Here is a 17,724-nt window from a genome sequence, read left to right on the forward strand (position 1 = left end):
TACACAGGTAGGAGTGAAAAATTGACAAAATCTGCTCCCTGATTGATTCCCTCTTTAGGAGGGGAAGGAAATTCTTTTGTTTGCAGGAGTCCAACTGAATTCCTGAAAACACACAAATCTGAGAGGGAACAAGTTTTCCTTAATTTATTTTCCAAGCCAAATCTCCTAAGGCGGCACATAGAAGATCTATATATCTCTCCAACTCTTCCTTTGAATGGGAAATCAACAGAAAATAGTCTAGATAAGGTATTAACAGTACAACTCTTAGTCTTACAATGGCCGCTATCTCTGCTACCACCTTTGTAAAAACTCTTGGAGCCTGTGATATGCCAAAGGGGAGCGCCCTGTACTGAAGATGTAAAAACTTTCCAAACTGCTGTTCTCGAGAATTTCTGGTACGAGGCATGAATCGGAATGTGGTAGTAAGTGTCTTCCAGATCCAAGCTCACCATCCAACAATTCTGGAAGACTAAATTTGTCGTTGACTTTATTGTTTCCATACGGAATTTCTTGTAAGTTAGGAATTTGTTTAGTCTCTTCAGATTTAGTATTACTTTAGTATTACTTAGTAAGAAAGCCAAATGAATCGCTCAAAGCAAAGAGGGGAATAGAAACCCCTCCCTACTTCTCTTTTGTGAACCAGACAAACCACCCCTTTGCTCAATGGAGCCATAACTTCCAATTCTAAAGTATCTATTTTTTTGGGATCCTTGAGGCATTTTGTTCGAACAAAAAATTTGAGCGGACGAGAAAGGAATTCTATTCGATACCCATGTTTTATAACCCCTAGAATCCATCTGTTCTGGGAAATTGAACCCCAGTCAGGAAAACCTCCTCCCACCTGACTTCTGGCGTCATTGCTGTTTGTCCTTCTTTGGGCGGCTTGAAATTTTAAAAAAAGGTAGATCTTTTAGAAAATCTCTCTTATCACCCTGCCTTTCACTTTGTTTTCTAAAATTGGACTGGGGTTTACAAAAAAGGTAGGCTTCTGGGGAACTGAGATTTTTATCAGAAGCTCTTTCCAGAATATCATCTACCGAGGGGCCAAAAAGCCTAGAACCGACATTGTGCAGTCCTCTAAGTCTAGCCTTAAAGCCCTGGTCTCCTTTCCACGACTTTAACCAGATAGCGCGTCTGGCAGTATTTGACATGGCCGCAGCTGTAGTAGAAAAACGCACTGCATCAGTGGATGCATCTGCTAGGAAATCAGCTGCTTTAAAGAAGGTAGGAACAGAAGAAAGTAATTCTTCTCTAGGAGTCTTGTCCTTAATATGAGACTCAAGCTGATCTAACCATAACCTAAAAGGCCTAGAGACCCAGGAGGCGGCAATAGCAGGCCTAAGACTAGTGGATGCTGATTCCAAGTTCTTTTACGATAAATTTCATTTTTTCAGGTCTTCGAATGGAAGCACTGACTTTTTGGCTTTTTTTTTATTCATAATTTTTATTAGGAATCAAACAGATAATATACAAAATCACAACTTCATCATTGTTACATTTATTCCTTTTTTTTTTTTTAGAGCCACCCTTAACTCCTTAAGGACACAGCCTTATTTTTTTGCAAATCTGACCAGTGTCACTTTAAGTGGTGATAACTTTAAAATGCTTTGACTTAGCCATTCTGAGATAGTTTTTTCGTCACATATTGTACTTCATGACACTGGTAAAATGAAGTAAAAAAAAAATTTCATTTTTATTTATAAAAAAAAATACCAAATTTAGCAAACATTTGTCAAAAAGTTGCAAATTTCCAAGTTTCAATTTCTCTACTTCTATAATACATAGTAATACCTCCAAAAATAGTTATTACTTTACATTCCCCATATGTCTACTTCATGTTTGGATCATTTTGGGAATGATATTTTATTTTTTGGGGATGTTATAAGGCTTAGAAGTTTAGAAGTAAATCTTGAAATTTTCAAAATCCCAATTTTTAGGGACCAGTTCAGGTCTGAAGTCACTTTGCGAGGCTTACATAATAGAACCCACCCAAAAATTACCCCATTCTAGAAACTACACCCCTCAAGGTATTTAAAACTGATTTTTACAAAGGTCGTTAACCCTTTAGGTGTTCCACAAGAATTAATGGAAAATAGAGATAACATTTAAAAATTTTAACTTTTTGGGCAGATTTTCCAATTTAATAATTTTTTTCCAGTTACAAAGCAAGGGTTAACAGCCAAACCAAACTCAATATTTATGGCCCTGATTCTTTAGTTTACAGAAACACCCCATATGTGGTCGTAAACTGCTGTACGGGCACACGGCAGGGCGCAGAAGGAAAGGAATGCCATGCGATTTTTGGAAGGCAGATTTTGCTGGACTGTTTTTTTTGACACCATGTCCCATTTGAAGCCCCCCTGATGCACCCCTAGAGTAGAAACTCTAAAAAAGTGACCCCATTTTAGAAACTAAGGGAAAGGGTGGAAGTTTTGTTGGTACTAGTTTAGGGTACATATGATTTTTAGTTGTTCTATATTACACTTTTTGCGAGGCAAAATAACAAGAAATAGCTGTTTTGGCACCGTTTTAATTTTTTGTTATTTACAACATTCTCAAACTGATTTTAAAATTGAGAGATTAGCCAACATGTCCTACGGTGTATGAGGCCGACCCACAAACAACTCACCAGTTACCTCCAGCATGTAACCATGCTTGCAATGGGAGGAGGGAGAAGTCTGCGAGTCCCACTCAAGACTGGCTGATATGGTGCACCTAAATGTGGCCTGTAGATGGAAAAAACTGTCACATTTGAATTGGAGTTTATACACCTCCAGGAATCTCTATATATACAAACTGAAAAAAATGGCGTGGTATTAGCAGGAGGTGCTCAAACCCATATGCAGTCGTGCATATATATATAGGGGAGCAAATCCTGCACTTGTGGCCCGTTGCTAATGACGATCCCCAGCAAAAATGCATACGGTGGAGGATGTCCGCAGCGAACCACAAGTACCACAATAGACATCCTACACAAGATAGCAATTATGTGGATGTGATAATCAATATAACAAAATAATAGCAAAGACAGGTGCACTCTGCGGTCTTACTAAACCCTCAAACTGATTTTAAAATTGATAGATTAGCCAACATGTCCTACGGTGTAGGACATGTCTGAGCCCGGGCACCACGCCAAGGTTTCTCAAGTAGCCCAGGACCTAACACTCTCCTACCTGAGCCGTATGGGCAATACCAGGAGCCAGTGGGCAAATTACAGGAGCATGAGGCCGACCCACAAACAATCAGCCAGTCTTGAGTGGGACTCGCAGACTCCTCCCTCCTCCCATTGCAAGCATGGTTACATGCTGGAGGTAATTGGTGAGTTGTTTGTGGGTAGGCCTCATGCTCCTGTAATTTGCCCACTGGCTCCTGGTACTGCCCATACGGCTCAGGTAGAAGAGTGTTAGGTCCCGGGCTACTTGAGAAACCTTGGCGTGGTGCCCGGGCTCAGACATGTCCTACACCGTAGGACATGTTGGCTAATATCTCAATTTTAAAATCAGTTTGAGGGTTTAGTAAGACCGCAGAGTGCACCTGTGTTGCTATTATTTTGTTATACTGTTATATTGATTATCACATCCACATAATTGCTATCTTGTGTAGGATGTCTATTGTGGTACTTGTGGTTCGCTGCGGGCATCCTCCACCGTATGCATTTTTACTGGGGATCGTCATTAGCAACGGGCCACAAGTGCAGGATTTGCTCCCCTATATATATGCACGACTGCATGTGGTTTTGAGCACCTCCTGCTAATACCACGCCATTTTTTTCAGGTTATTTACAAAATTCACAGGTTAGATCATGTGGTATTTTTATAGACCAGGTTGTCACGGACGCGGCGATACCCAATATGTATACTTTTTTTTTTATTTATGTAAGTTTTACACAATGATTTCATTTTTGAAGCAAAAACAAAAAATCATGTTTTAGTGTTTCCATAGTCAGAGCCATAATTTTTTCAGTTTTCGGGCGATTACCTTGGGTAGGATATGATTTTTGCGGGATGAGATGACGGTTTTATTGGCACTATTTTGGGGTGCGTGTGACTTTTTGATCGCTTGCTATTACACTTTTTGTGATGTAAGGTGACAAAAAACTGAATTAGTCTTACCGGTAATTCCTTTTTCGCGAATCCTCCATGACTGCACCTTACTTGGAGATTATCCTCCTCCTCCAGCCAGGCAGGGACAGGAAGGTTCAAAAGGGCCCGCCTCCTCACTTATCTTCAGTGTCTTCTGGACTTGACAGGCCCTAAACTTACACACTCACTCGTGACCAATTAATTAACTATTCATTGTCATACGTATTAAACCTCATACATATATCTCTAGACTAATTATTAACTTTATAACTAGTCCTCTTTTTTTTTTTTTTTCTGGGGGGGGAACATAAGCGGTGCCGTCATGGAGGATTCGCGAAAAAGGAATTACCGGTAAGACTAATTCAGTTTTTCCCCTCCCCTCCATGACGGCACCTTACTTGGAGAACTAACAGATTAGTCAATTAGGGAGGGACAACAGCTTGTAAAACTTTCCTACCGTAGGATAGGTCTCTTTTAGAATCAGTATCTATCCTATAGTGTTTTACAAAGGTATGCGGATTCGACCAGGTTGCTGCCCTACAGATCTGCTCCAAGGAAGCGGATGCTTCTTCCGCCCATGAAGTCGATACTGCCCTTGTTGAATGAGCCTTGATATTTACCGGGGGTCGTTCTCCTATTGCTATGTAGGCCTCTGAGATGGCCGATTTTAACCACCGTGTAATAGAAGGTTTGGACGCTTTTAATCCCTTCCTACCCCCTAGGAATTGGACAAAAAGGTTATTAGATTTTCTCCAGTCTTTAGTTTCTGATATATACTTCAGAACACATCTTCTGACATCCAAAGTGTGAAAAACCTCTTCTTTTTTAGATCTGGGATTTTCACAGAATGAAGGGAGAACCACCTCCTCCATTCTGTGGAACTCCGAGACAACCTTAGGCAGAAAGGAATTGTCGAAACTTAGAATTATTCTGTCGTCCCTGATCGTCATGAAGGGCTTTTTAACCGAGAAGGCCTGTATCTCGTTAACCCTACGTGCAGAAGTAATGGCCACTAGGAATACTGTTTTAAGGGTCAGATATCTGATATTTGCTGACTCTAAGGGCTCAAAGGGGGGTTTTGTGAGACCGGAGAGGACAGGAGTTTAAATCCCACGGAGCGACTAGAGGTCTATTACCGGGGTCTGAGTCTGACGGTTCCCTTCATGAAGCGAATGATCCACGGATTAAGAGCTATCTTTTCATCTAAGTAGGTACTTAATGCTGAAATTTGAACTCTAAGAGTACTAGGTTTTAGCCCTTTGTTAAAACCTTCTTGAAGGAAATCCAGAATAGACAGAATACTCCCCCTGGAGCTAGAGGTATTTTCTGAACACCAGGAAACATATCTCTTCCAGATTTTGCGGTAAATTTTATTAGTAACCTCTTTTTTGCTGGCTAACATGGTATTAATTACTCCGTCCGATAAACCCTTAGATTTCAAGACTGCCCTTTCAGGATCCAAGCAGAGAGGTGCAGACTTTGCGTCTTTGGGTGAAAAACCGGCCCTTGAGAGAGGAGGTCCTCCGACCAGGGCAAAATCCAAGGATCCTCCCTGGACATCTTTGCCAGGAGAGGAAACCAGGATCTCCTCGGCCAGTTGGGAACAATCAGGATTACCTCGGCCCTCTCTTCTTTTATTTTCCTGAGAACCCTCGGAATCAGGGGCAGAGGTGGGAAACAGTATGCCAGTTGGAAATTCCAAGGAAGAGCTAGCGCGTCTGTTCCTGCACTCCTCGGATCCCATGGATCCAGGGAAAAATAGGTTGGTAATTTTGCATTTATTTTGTTTGCAAAAAGGTCTATTTGGGGAAGACCCCACCTTTGTGTTAAGGTCTGGAAAATTTCCTCCTTTAAACTCCACTCCCCCGGATCTAATTTCCTGCGACTGAGGAAATCCGCCTGTATGTTTTGCGTCCCTTTTAGAAAAACTGCTGACAGGGAGAGGAGATTCTCCTCCGCCCACAGGAAAATCTTGTTGGCTAGGGCTTGTAGTTGTTTGCTCTTTGTTCCTCCCTGGTGGTTTATATATGCTACCACCGACTTGTTGTCGGATCTTATTTGTACGTTGGACCTTTCCAACTCCTCTGAGAAGTACCTCAGAGCCTCCCACACCCCCAGAAGTTCCCGGTGATTTGATGAGTACTTCTTCTGGGACTGTGACCACTCCCCTTGGGCTGACATTGTTTGGAGATGTGCTCCCCAGCCCCAAAGGCTGGCATCCGTGGTGAGGATCACCTGATCTCTCACTACCCATGGAACTCCCCTCTGTAAATTTAAGTTTACTTCCCACCATTTTAGCGAGGACCGTACGTGATCCGGAATTATTATAAGACTGTCCAGGGAATCTTGTTTCCGGTTCCATACTTTTAACATAAACGTCTGAAGAGGACGGGAATGTATTTGCGCCCACTTCACTGCCGGGATACAGGCTGTAAAGGTTCCTATCAGGGCCATCGTTTGTCTTATGGTGTGGGATCTTTGTTGCCTGAACTGTTTTACTTGGGATTGGATTTTCGGGATCTTTTCTGCTGGTAAAAAGCATTTTTGGCTCACCGAGTCTATGAGAATTCCCAGAAAAACTATCTGTTGCGTGGGAACTAAATGGGACTTCTCCCGATTTAAAATCCAACCCAGTTCCTCCAGTCTGTCTATCGTTTTGGATAGATTGGTCTCTAGGTCTTTTCGGGAGTCCCCCACTACCAACAGATCGTCCAGGTATGGAATTATCATTATTTTTTCCTTTCTCAGAGGGGTTATTGCCTCTAGCATGATTTTTGTGAAAAGCCTGGGGGCAGTCGTTATCCCAAAAGGTAGAGCTTGGAACTGGAGATGTTTTAGCTGCCCTTGGACCCATACCGCTATTCTCAGGAATGGTTGAGACCCTGGATGGATGGGTACGTGAAAATACGCATCTTTCAAATCTATGGATGCCAGAAACGCCCCTTCCTGTAGAACTTTGACCGTGGTTCTTATAGATTCCATCCTGAATTTTTCGTACTTTATGGACCTGTTCAGGGCTTTCATATTTATAATGAGACGCATTTTCCCGTTTGTTTTTTTTACCAAGAATACCCTGGAATAACAGCCCAGACCGACTTGGTCCGTAGGTACCGGAACTAAGACGTTCATCCGAACTAGAAGTCCGATTTCTTGCTCCATGCCGAGCTGGAGATGTTCCGAGCTCTGAACTGGGGTCTGAATAAATAGAGGGGGGGGGACTCCTTACAAAGGGAATACTGTACCCCTTGCGGAGAGTATTCAGTAACCAGTGGCTGCAAGAGTATTTTTCCCAGCAATCCACAAATTTCCCCAGTCTTCCCCCCACTGGGGCTCTGGCGTCATTTTTTGGAAGGTTCCTCGGAACGGGGAGAGAACAAAAATCCCTTCCCTTTCTGTCTTCCTGATCTCCAGTTTTCCGATTTACTCCTTTTATTTTGAAAACTAACCTTTTTTTGGGGACGAAAAAAGGGAGCTTTCCTCTTCTTTTTATCCTCTGGAAAATTCTTTTTAGAATCAGACGCTTTCTCTAGGATTTTATCTAAATCCTGACCAAAGAGAAGGTTACCATGAAATGGAATGTTACATAGTTTTGCTTTGGAACCTGTGTCACCAGACCAAGCTTTTAGCCAAAGTGCCCTTCTAGAGTTATTGGCTAGAGCCGTAGCTCTTGCGGCCAGCCTGACAGAATCCGCTGTTGTGTCTGACAGAAAATCTACGGCTTTTAATAAAAGAGGGAAGGAGTCTGCAAAGTTTTCGTATGGGGTATTGGACTTCAATAGTATCTCTAGTTGTTCCAACCAATTTTTTAGGGATCTAGCCACGGACGTGGCCGCAATATTAGGTTTAAACAAAGCCGCGACCGCATCCCAGGTTCTTTTAAGGCTAGCGTCCACTTTTTTGTCCATAGGATCACGCAGTGATCCTGTATCCTCGAATGGTAAAGAGGAACCCTTAGCTAATTTGGAGAGTGACACGTCAATTTTAGGACAAGTCAGGAACGGGGACAGTTCTTCTTCGTCAAAAGGAAGCCTTTTCCTAATTGTTCGGGGCAGGAAAACCTTCCTGTCAGGATTTTTCCACTCCCTCAAGATAAGAGACTGCAGATTTTTGTGTACCGGGAATACCCTCTTTTTCTTGGTTTCTAATACTGAAAACATTTTATCCTGGGCGGACTTATGTACTTTTTCTTCCTTAATTTCCATGGTATCCCTGACCGCTTTTAATAGATCCTTTATATCGTCAGATGAAAATAGATAATTTTTAAAATCTCCATCAGAGTCGGAATTAAACCTATCCTCATCGCTATCTGAAGAAACATCAGAGGAAGATGAAGAGGTTTTTAAGGGGGATCTTTTCCTGGGCCCCTGTTTGGAAGTAGATGGGACGTTAGCGGCTGCAGAAAAATCTGAGAAAGCGTTTTTTATTTCCTGCTTAATCAGGCACTGCAATTCCTGTTTCAGGGACGGGGCTTCTTCCCTAACAATGCTATCAATGCATTTCTCACAAAGTTTTTTAGCATAGTTATCGGGGAGTTTGGCCGAACATGCGCGACATCTAGGAATTTTAGATTTCGGCGATATTTTAGGCCTTACAGAGCTATCCTTGTCACTCTTCCATACAAAAAAAGGGGAAAGATGAGAAAGACTTAGTATAGTGCAAGCAGCATTCCATACTCACAACCTGGATGTCACTCACAGCTACAGGTTGGTCCATAGCTTCCTCCTGATCCATACGTGCGGATGTCTGAGGCTGCAGGAAGCTTGCAACTCTCTGGTCAGAGGCCGACATCCGACTTGACCAGGGCGCCAGTTTTTGAAAGTACGTATGGCCGGAAGTCTTCCCCGGACCTCCGACGTCATCCGGCCGGGCAACTCTCCGGCTACCTCAATTAGGCCCCCAGATGACGTCACCCGCCGGAGCCGAGAATCTCGGGCAGCGGGCAGCCTGGAAACCGGAAGTACTCCCTGAGTGTCCGGTTGCCGCGGCCTCCACTACGCGCTGGCGCGCGCGAGTTTTGAGAAGAGGGACCGCGGCAGGCATCCATGGAACGGACTTACTTGCCCTAAGGTAAGACCGTGGCTGGCGCAATGCACCCGCCCTCCGCGAAAGCTCCCGACCGGAGCACAAACGTAGTCCTATCCTCCGCCTGGCAGGGACAGGAAGACACTGAAGATAAGTGAGGAGGCGGGCCCTTTTGAACCTTCCTGTCCCTGCCTGGCTGGAGGAGGGGATAATCTCCAAGTAAGGTGCCGTCATGGAGGGGAGGGGAAAATTGTTGTTTTAGCACAGTTTCTATTTATTTAATTTTTACAGCTGTTCATCTGAGGGGTTAGGTCATGTGATATTTTTATAGAGCCGGTCGATACGGACATGGCGATACCTAATATGCATACTTTTTTTATTTATGCAAGTTTTACACAATAATATCATTTTTGAAGCAAAAAAAAAACAAACATGTTTTAGTGTCTCCATATTCTGAGAGCCATAGTTTTTTTATTTTTTAGGCGATTGTCTCAGGTAGGGGCTCATTTGCGGGATGAGGTGATGGTTAGATTAGTACTATTTTGGTGGGCAAACGCCTTTTTGATTGCTTGCTGTTGTACTTTTTGTGATGTAAGGTGACAAAAAAAATGGTTTATTTAGCACACTTTATTTAGGTCATGTGATATGTTTATAGAGCCGGTCGATACGGACGCGGCGATAACTAATATGTATACTTTTTTCCCGCACTATTTTTTACCAATTGTTTTTTTTACTTTATTTGGGGAAAATTAAGTTTTTGTTTATTTTTACTTGAAACTTAATTTTTTTGGGGGGAAAACTTAATTTTTTAAACTTTTTTTTACTTACTTTTTTGTCCCACTTTGGGACTTGAACTTTTTGGGGTCTAATCCTTTACACTGCATTCCAATACTTCTGTATTGGAATGCATTGGCTGTATGAGTAATACTGTGTGTATTACTCATACAGATTCCGGGGCCTGCGAGATCCAGGGGGCTGGATCTCACAGGCTCGTCACCGGAAGGCAGCGCGATGCCTTCCTTAGACATCGCGCTGCCTTCCATGCCATCGGGTCCCCCCCTACAGCCACATGGGGACCCGATGGCACCGCACGCCGCCGCAATAGGTAAAAGCCGCAAACCGCAGGTCTGAATTGACCTGCGGTTTGCGGCGATCGCTGACATGGGGGGGTCACGGGAACCCCCTGGGCATTTAGCCGAGGTGCCTGCTCAATGATTTGAGCAGCCACCAGCTTCCGATCACCGCCCGCCGCTGATCAGAAATACACAGGGCGTACAGGTACGCCCTGTGTCCTGAAGAGGTTAAATACCCTCCCTAGCCCCTCCCCCCACACTGCGGTGCGTCACTCTGAATAAGGCGGAGTCAGGACAGCACAATTTGACATTTCCACTCTCCCCAAATCCTAGTCCATTTTTCTTCTATGTTTCTTTGTTTATAGAGAACATTTTCATAATTTCTAATCTTATTGACTAAATTAAGCTATAGGGTTATATTTGGACATCCTGTGAAAACCACACCCGTGTAATCAAGAGTCTCGCCCATCAAGAGGGTCATCCTATATTTATGACAGTTTGCCCTAGAGAGGTCACCCAGTATCCAGCATTCTGCGCTAAAGGGAATCACTACCTTCAGTTTTTGAGTAATAAAATCAATTGCATACCAATATTCTTTAACTTCTGAACAATACCAAAAAATGTGCAAAAAAACAGCACCAGGTGAGTCACACCGTGGAAAATTAGATGTGTTCCTTAACCCACATTTATTAAGCCAAAGTGGTGTAACATATATTCTGTGTAAAATATTAAATTGGACTACAAAGTGATTAAAATTGTGAGACACTGGTCTTAAATTAAAGAATATATTTGCCCAGTCAACTGGCTGTAAAATTTAACATTCGGGTCCTCAAGCTCTTTGACCAGGAGAGAATATATTGTTAAAAAGTGCTTTAACTAATCATTTAAAGGCGTAGAGGTGTCTACCTGTGACCCGGATTTTTCCTTAATACTATACAGTGCCGAACATAACTGAAAATACCCAACCAACATCTAATAGTACGCCAGGAGTTACTAAACAATTTTCTAGACTCTCTATAATACTCTTGTATAATAGATAACTGTCAGGATTCCAATAAGGTGAATTTGCTATCAAAGGGAGATTGACTCACCAGGGTCCTACATAATGGACTTTCCTTCCATTGACAAAATGACCACAACTGTGCGGCTATAAAATAACCCTTAAAATATGGAAGCTTCAAACCTCCCTATTATAAAAATGTTCAGTTTTAAGTCTTACACGCTTTCTGCCCCAGATTAAATCCTTAGTAGTTCTCTCAATTAGTTTAAAGAATTTATCTTTAATCCATACTGGGGAGTTCCTCAAAATATACAATACAGATTTTTTGACTATCTTAGCAACTGGTGCATCCACTGTGGGGGGCCCTATCTCATACCTCATCAACAGATTCTTCAAAGGAATACTTTCTCTTGACTGTAGTTGGTTTAAAAAAAAAAAAAAAAAAAACAGTATTTTTCCACTCCGTTCTAATAAGAGCTTCCATATTTTTATGCACTGAAAATACTCCATGATGTTTAGGACCCAGTCCCTCAAAAACTTAGTCAGCTATTGATTTAGACGGCTTTACGTCCTCTAACTGCATGGTAGTTTTAACAGGCTTTAATAAAAGTTCAGAATTTTAAGACTGAAACAGGGCCCTCCGAAGACGAAAAATCATCTGAGATATTGTGGCTGGAATTTAAATCATCCTCCTCCCCAGAGTTTTCAGAATCAGTCTCTCTACTGTAACCGGCCCTTTCTGGTGACAGTGGCCGATTTAGTTTCAGAGACTTAAGAGATGATTTAACTTGTGATCTCACCAAAGCCTTAATACTTTTGGATGAAGATTGTGACTCTTCCAGAACCAGTTTATCCACACATCCTGACATAGTGGTCTAACATAAGATGCTGGTAAAGCTACTCTACATCCACTACATTCTTTATGCTTAGATGACTTAGGTGTTCTTGCTACCTATAACAACAAAAGCAAACAACATTCCATAAATATTAGGAGAGGATATCTCTCACCATATGTAGTAGGTAACTTCCCTACTCCTCAGGTCCAATACCGGGCTTGTGGGCCGCGAGGGTTCCAAGGGGTCGGTGCGTCGTGAATCACCCGGGTCCGAAATTGTATCCAGACACAGAATCCAGTGCAGAACTGTGTGCGCAAAGATAGAGCTGGCTGCCCTGTCCTGCCGCCATTTATAACGCACCTTGACCTCCTTTTAACACTAGGCCCAAATGCCTAAACCAGCCGGCAAAAGGTGCCTCCTCCTCTGGCATCACATCACAGGAAGTGACGTCATGACGACGGAAGCTTACTGCTGCCCGTCCCCAAGAGCATGCTTAAATGTGCATTGGCTCCCAGCTGATATCTTTGAGAAGGCATGCTTTGCACCCCACCAGACTGAATTGGAAGCCGCCTTAACACGGCCACAGCGGTTCCCCTAGATGCTGGGAGGACACAGGAGGAAGGTAGACTTGGCGAACTGCTCCCTGAGGAGACTAACGCCGCAAGAGCTCCCTAGGTACAGCCTATCTGGAGGACAGGAGACCTAGTTGCATGGGTGCTCTCATGGGTGATGGGAAAAAGTACTCGGGACACCGGCAAGTGTCACAAATCCCTCCCCCTCCCACACACTTAAGAGAAAGAGCAAAGGTACAAGAGCCGCTAACGATGATGATCTAAAGGGATATAAAGGCAGATGAATATCCCTTAGGAGAGGAGTTTTCCACGAGATGAGTCAGAGGGACCCTTACTCCCAGTGAGGGGAGGAGGAATCCATCGCACAGCTCACGTGTCATGGAGCCTCACCCCAAATCTCAGGACATCAGTCCACTGCTAGCAACATAAAATAGTGACCCCTATAGGAAAAAGGGAACAGCAGAGAAAGAACAGAGGATCCCCCCCCCCCCACCATGCCCATAAAAAAAGGGAGGGCAGAGGGAGGAGCAAGCACGATGTCCACCTCCACTATCACCATCATATTATCAACTTAGAATACCAGATGCAGTCCTCTGATGAGGTCCTCCATTAAACAAAGAAAAATAAAACTCAAACACGGGGTAAAAAAATGAAAAAAACTTTACAAAAATGCATAATCCAGGAGTCCAGAGATTGATGAAGCTGTCATGTCCACATTCAAATCATTTGTTTAATTCACATTCTTCCTTACACCGTGTGTTATCGGGGTTCTAGACATAAATCCTACACCGGTGGTGTCCTGGGTTTCACATCCAATCAGGGAGGGGGAAATTGTGTAATGAATATTGCAGCCACCTATAGACATGCATCCAGTAGTAATTCTCCTCTGAATGTTGGTTTGCACGAAAACGTAACTTTTATTATTCTAGTGAAAATGGTTTATAACTGTTTCTATGCAAATAAAAAGTATCCATTATTAAAAATCCATTAAAGGGAACCTGTCACCAGAAGTGTCCTATGGAGCTCTTTACATGTCCCCACTGTACAAGCTGCCAACTTTCAGAAACTGGTTTTGTTGAATTTGACAATCAGGTTGTTTGTAGGAAAAACCCACTTTTAAAATGTACCTTTTGTCATCAAACTTGAGTCACTGGGGCTCTTGCAGACCTCCACTGGCTTCCTGATGTCAGCTCCTGGCAGTGAGAAATCTCACGGAGACACAGAAGACCTCGTTCCGGCACCGGGATCCTGACATGTGAAGCGTGCAGATATGTATACACCCCGGCTTCAAGCACTCACTGTGTTTGTGTACTTTGATATTTGCCTATATTCCCTATGCAAAGTTAAAACTTCTTACTTTATTTATCTTGAAAGAATTAACTTATACTGTTTAATACTGTGCACCTACATTTTATATGTTGTGATATATATCCTGTTCATTATCGCTGTATTTAAATTGCTCTGTGAAAAGGGTAAATTAATACTGAGAGACTGTTAGGGCTTTAAATGAGAAGCTGGTAATTTTCCATAGCTACCATAGGGTTTAAAGACGACTATGTTTTGGAGGGAAAAACCCAGATTTGTTTAACACCAAAAAGCAGACAGCCTGACCTTTTAAAAGGTCTGGTTTTAGCTATGTTGTTATGTCTGGAAACTTGTTTTTGTCTGGAAAACCTGCTCTGTCATTGCCATTGAGTATCATTGAAGCTTTAATGTAGGTCTATACCAGACGGGAGCTGAAACAATGTATCTGTTTGGGCTGAGTTTCTCCACTCCACTCCTCCCACTAGAAGGTTCCAGTCTAGCAAAAACTGTATATAAAAAGGAGAGCAGTCAGTGCCCCTAGTGTGCTGCGGTTAGGGACCAGTGCTTGGAGGGGAGACTCATGCCAGCCTGCATGAGTGACCAGAAGAAGATGCTGAGATGGGGACGCTGAGCCACAGACCATGGGTCACTAGGAGCCACCCGGACCAAGGAGCCACCCGGACTACTAAACTACAGACTGTGGGCCCTTGACCAGGATGCCAGCCTTCTGAGAGAATCAAACCCTTCTTCTGCCAGGGAGGAGACTGGAGACGCCAGCCCAATGCCTCGCCTGTATTGTTTTGTACCTGAATTCCTCCAATAAAGAAGCACCCAGGTTTACTGCAGACCCTGACTCTCTGGACTTCTTTATCATTGGAGTGCACCATGCCTTACCACCCATTCTGGAGAAAGCAACAAGTGGTGACACCTCGACGGTGTCCGGGGGACCGAGTTTAGCATTGGGGGCCACCCCCAAACTTGGCCACTGCATTTGCCCAGGAGAGGATGGGACCGCAGTCAGCAGATGTCAAGATCCCTGCCACAGAACTATGTCTTATGCTGTGCGAGATTTCGCATTGCCAGGAACGGACATCAAGAAGCCAGCAGAGCTCTATGAGAGTAAGTTGGGCAGAATAGAGGAGATGACGCTGTGTCTCGCCTCATCCAGCAGTACTGCCCCAGTGACTACCTGAGCTATGTTTGATGACATTTTTACAGTGGATTTTTCCTACAAACAACCTGATTGTCAAATTTAACAAAACCAGTTTTTGAAAGCTGGCAGCTTGTAAATAGGTCAATAACGCACTTTAAAAGACATACTGATAGGGAACTTAGACTGCGAGCCCCATTGGGGACAGTGTGATCCTAATGTCTGTAGAGCCCGGCTGAATATAGTAGCGCTATATAAATGCAGAACATAAATACAATAAATAAATAGGCCACTTCTGATGACAGGTTCCATTTAATGGATTTTCAATAATGGTCGCTCTGTATTTGCATCGAAACTGTTATAAAATAACTTTTATTATTCCAGTGAAAATGAAGTTTTCATGCAAAAAAAAAAATAAACATTCAGAGAAGAATGTATTTCTTTTTGAACTACTAGATACAGTCTATAGGTGGCTCCAATATTGATTACACAATTTCCCCCCTCCCTGTTTGGGTGTGATACTAGGACACCACCGGGTTTACAATTTGTGTCTAGAACCCGATAACACACGGTGTAAGGCAAATAGAGAACTGCTCCCCTATAAAACCTCTCTGCACATACAATAATCCTATATGTTGTCAGACCAGGACTGTGACTGTTCTCTGAGGTGTCAACAAGGGACCATTTAACAGCTGCCATGAGATATTTTGGGGCCCGATATACTGGGATTGGTCAGAGCCCCTGGGGAGAGTGGGGTATAGCATTGAAGTCTTTAGCAGGAAGGGGTGAGCAGAATGGCCGGCAAGCTGTCACTGACCACTGGGGATTTGTCCTCCTATGATTACTTCTTTAGGGCAGAACATTGTGAAATCTTTATGGTCAGACAGGCAGCTGCTACTGTTCATTGGTGGCTCTATTTATTTCAGCTCTTTTTAATTCGGCTCTACCATAAGGCTTTTCCTATTTCCAAAAATTCAGAAGTGTCAGTAAAGCCTCTAAGTACTACGGAAAGAGGGTTCATAGAAGTTAGAAGAATGGGTGATAACCCCAACCTTCTGATCAATACTGTGGGACACCTGGTATCGGTAACAATTGTGTGCTAATAAAGGAAAACCTGTTAGAAAGTACAATATGTGACCCCCAAACTGCCACCACTACCTGACTATACAATGAGTCATCAGTAGCCAGTGAAGGAGCAGAATCTGTGAGTCTTCTCTGCTTTATGTAGTGGTTACTACTCACCTGGGTGGTTATCTGTGGGAATGTCCTCTATGATCACCCTCACATATGTATCTTCAGCCTTAATATTGGTCAGATCTTTACCCAGATTTAAAAGCTGTGAAACAAAAATAGTAAAAGTCAGCAGACTGATGGAGAAGTTGTGTGGAATGTTTGATGTGACCAGAAAAGATCATTAATTACAGCAGAGTTATCTGCTATGGCAGCGGTCCATGCCTATAGCTCCTCTCCTTCCTGCTGGTGGGCACGCCTGCTGCCTGGTTTACCTGCTCCATAGCTTTAGGGCTCCAGTGGTCCAGTCCCACAGACATCCCTCTCTCCCTTCCCAGTGGTCCCGGCTGCTGGAATAACGCTGTCCTCCCACACAAGCTGAGGCCTGCTTCCTGCTGATAATGACCTTCTCTGCCCATAGGTCATGTGTGCACACACTATCTCTGGCTCTTATAGGGTCGGCATACACGCACTCTGATCTCTACAAGCCATGGAAAGGAGCCTGATCAATAGGTTCTAGTATGCTAGTTTCATGCAAAGCTTGCTTGCCTGTTCTGTGTACAGACTTCTGCCCGACTTCTAGATTGGACCCTTTGCTGTCTGACCTGACCTGACTCTTGCCTGATCTCTGTTCTGATCCTGAGCTGCTTGCCCTGACAACGGACCATTTATCGGACTGCATGTGTTCTGCCTTTCCTGACCCCGTGGGTAACCAGTAACTTGTACAGAAACTACTTCAAGTGCAGCAGCCTAGTGGTTCCCCTGCAACAAAGTCTAGGTCCCTGTACAGGGGATAAAATGGGAGGGAAGGGGGGGGGGGGTCACTTATATAACACACTTTGGAGCAGAACCATGTCAAATCTGTTCAAGAGACACAGTGGATCTACATGTGCCATGTTTCATTGTCTGACCCAAAAATATCTGCAGGTCTCCTGTATATATGCATCTAGTTGGTTCCTTATTCCAACCAGCAGTCTCTACAGACCAGAAAACTGTGAGAAGATCCAGACGACATGCAAGGTCTATAGTTAGCTATAATCCTGACATCTCTACCTTTCTCATTATACAAAGATAAAACATATAATACTGGTTTATAAAACAAGACTGAACACAAGATCTTCACAGCACAGCACAGAGAAATAATTTCATGAGACCTTATTTCCATCTATCTGATCATCATATGGAATGCTTTGATATTCTTCTGAACCATCCTTTAGAAGACGGGGACTGGGACATCTCTCATCCTGTAGAAGAAGAGGACTGGGAGTTGTTCTCTCTTCTTTAACTGTAGGAAAAACATATGGTGACAATTAATTTCTTACATATAACTAGTGAGAGGATGTGTGTATTTAGTCATGTCTTTTACTTGGTGGCTGGTGATCCTCCATCATGACGTTCTTGTACAGATCTTTGTGTCCTTCTAAATACTCAAACTCCTCCATGGAGAAATAGAC

The 17,724-nt window shown here is 43.3% G+C and overlaps 2 protein-coding genes across 5 annotated transcripts in view; both read right to left on the reverse strand.

Annotated features, from left to right (window-relative positions):
- Positions 1 to 17,724, reverse strand: part of LOC122934014 (zinc finger protein 260-like) — a 222,488-nt gene that overhangs the window by 120,161 nt on the left and 84,603 nt on the right. The window lies entirely within an intron of this gene.
- Positions 1 to 17,724, reverse strand: part of LOC122934017 (gastrula zinc finger protein XlCGF26.1-like) — a 323,260-nt gene that overhangs the window by 81,716 nt on the left and 223,820 nt on the right. For 2 of the 4 annotated variants that reach the window (XM_044289145.1, XM_044289144.1), the window contains exons 1-3: positions 17,637 to 17,684; positions 17,425 to 17,555; positions 16,283 to 16,376 (exon numbers count right to left, since the gene is read on the reverse strand). The exons of 1 other annotated variant lie outside the window; for it this stretch is intronic. In XM_044289145.1, coding sequence (XP_044145080.1) covers positions 16,283 to 16,376; positions 17,425 to 17,555; positions 17,637 to 17,661 — 250 coding nt within the window. In that variant the 5' untranslated portion in view covers positions 17,662 to 17,684. Of the gene's footprint in view, positions 1 to 16,282; positions 16,377 to 17,424; positions 17,556 to 17,636; positions 17,685 to 17,724 lie in introns of those variants that run through there. One more of the 4 variants, XM_044289147.1, reaches the window with a different exon arrangement.

This window comes from Bufo gargarizans, chromosome 4, assembly GCF_014858855.1.
Source record: "Bufo gargarizans isolate SCDJY-AF-19 chromosome 4, ASM1485885v1, whole genome shotgun sequence".
NCBI lineage: Eukaryota > Metazoa > Chordata > Amphibia > Anura > Bufonidae > Bufo > Bufo gargarizans.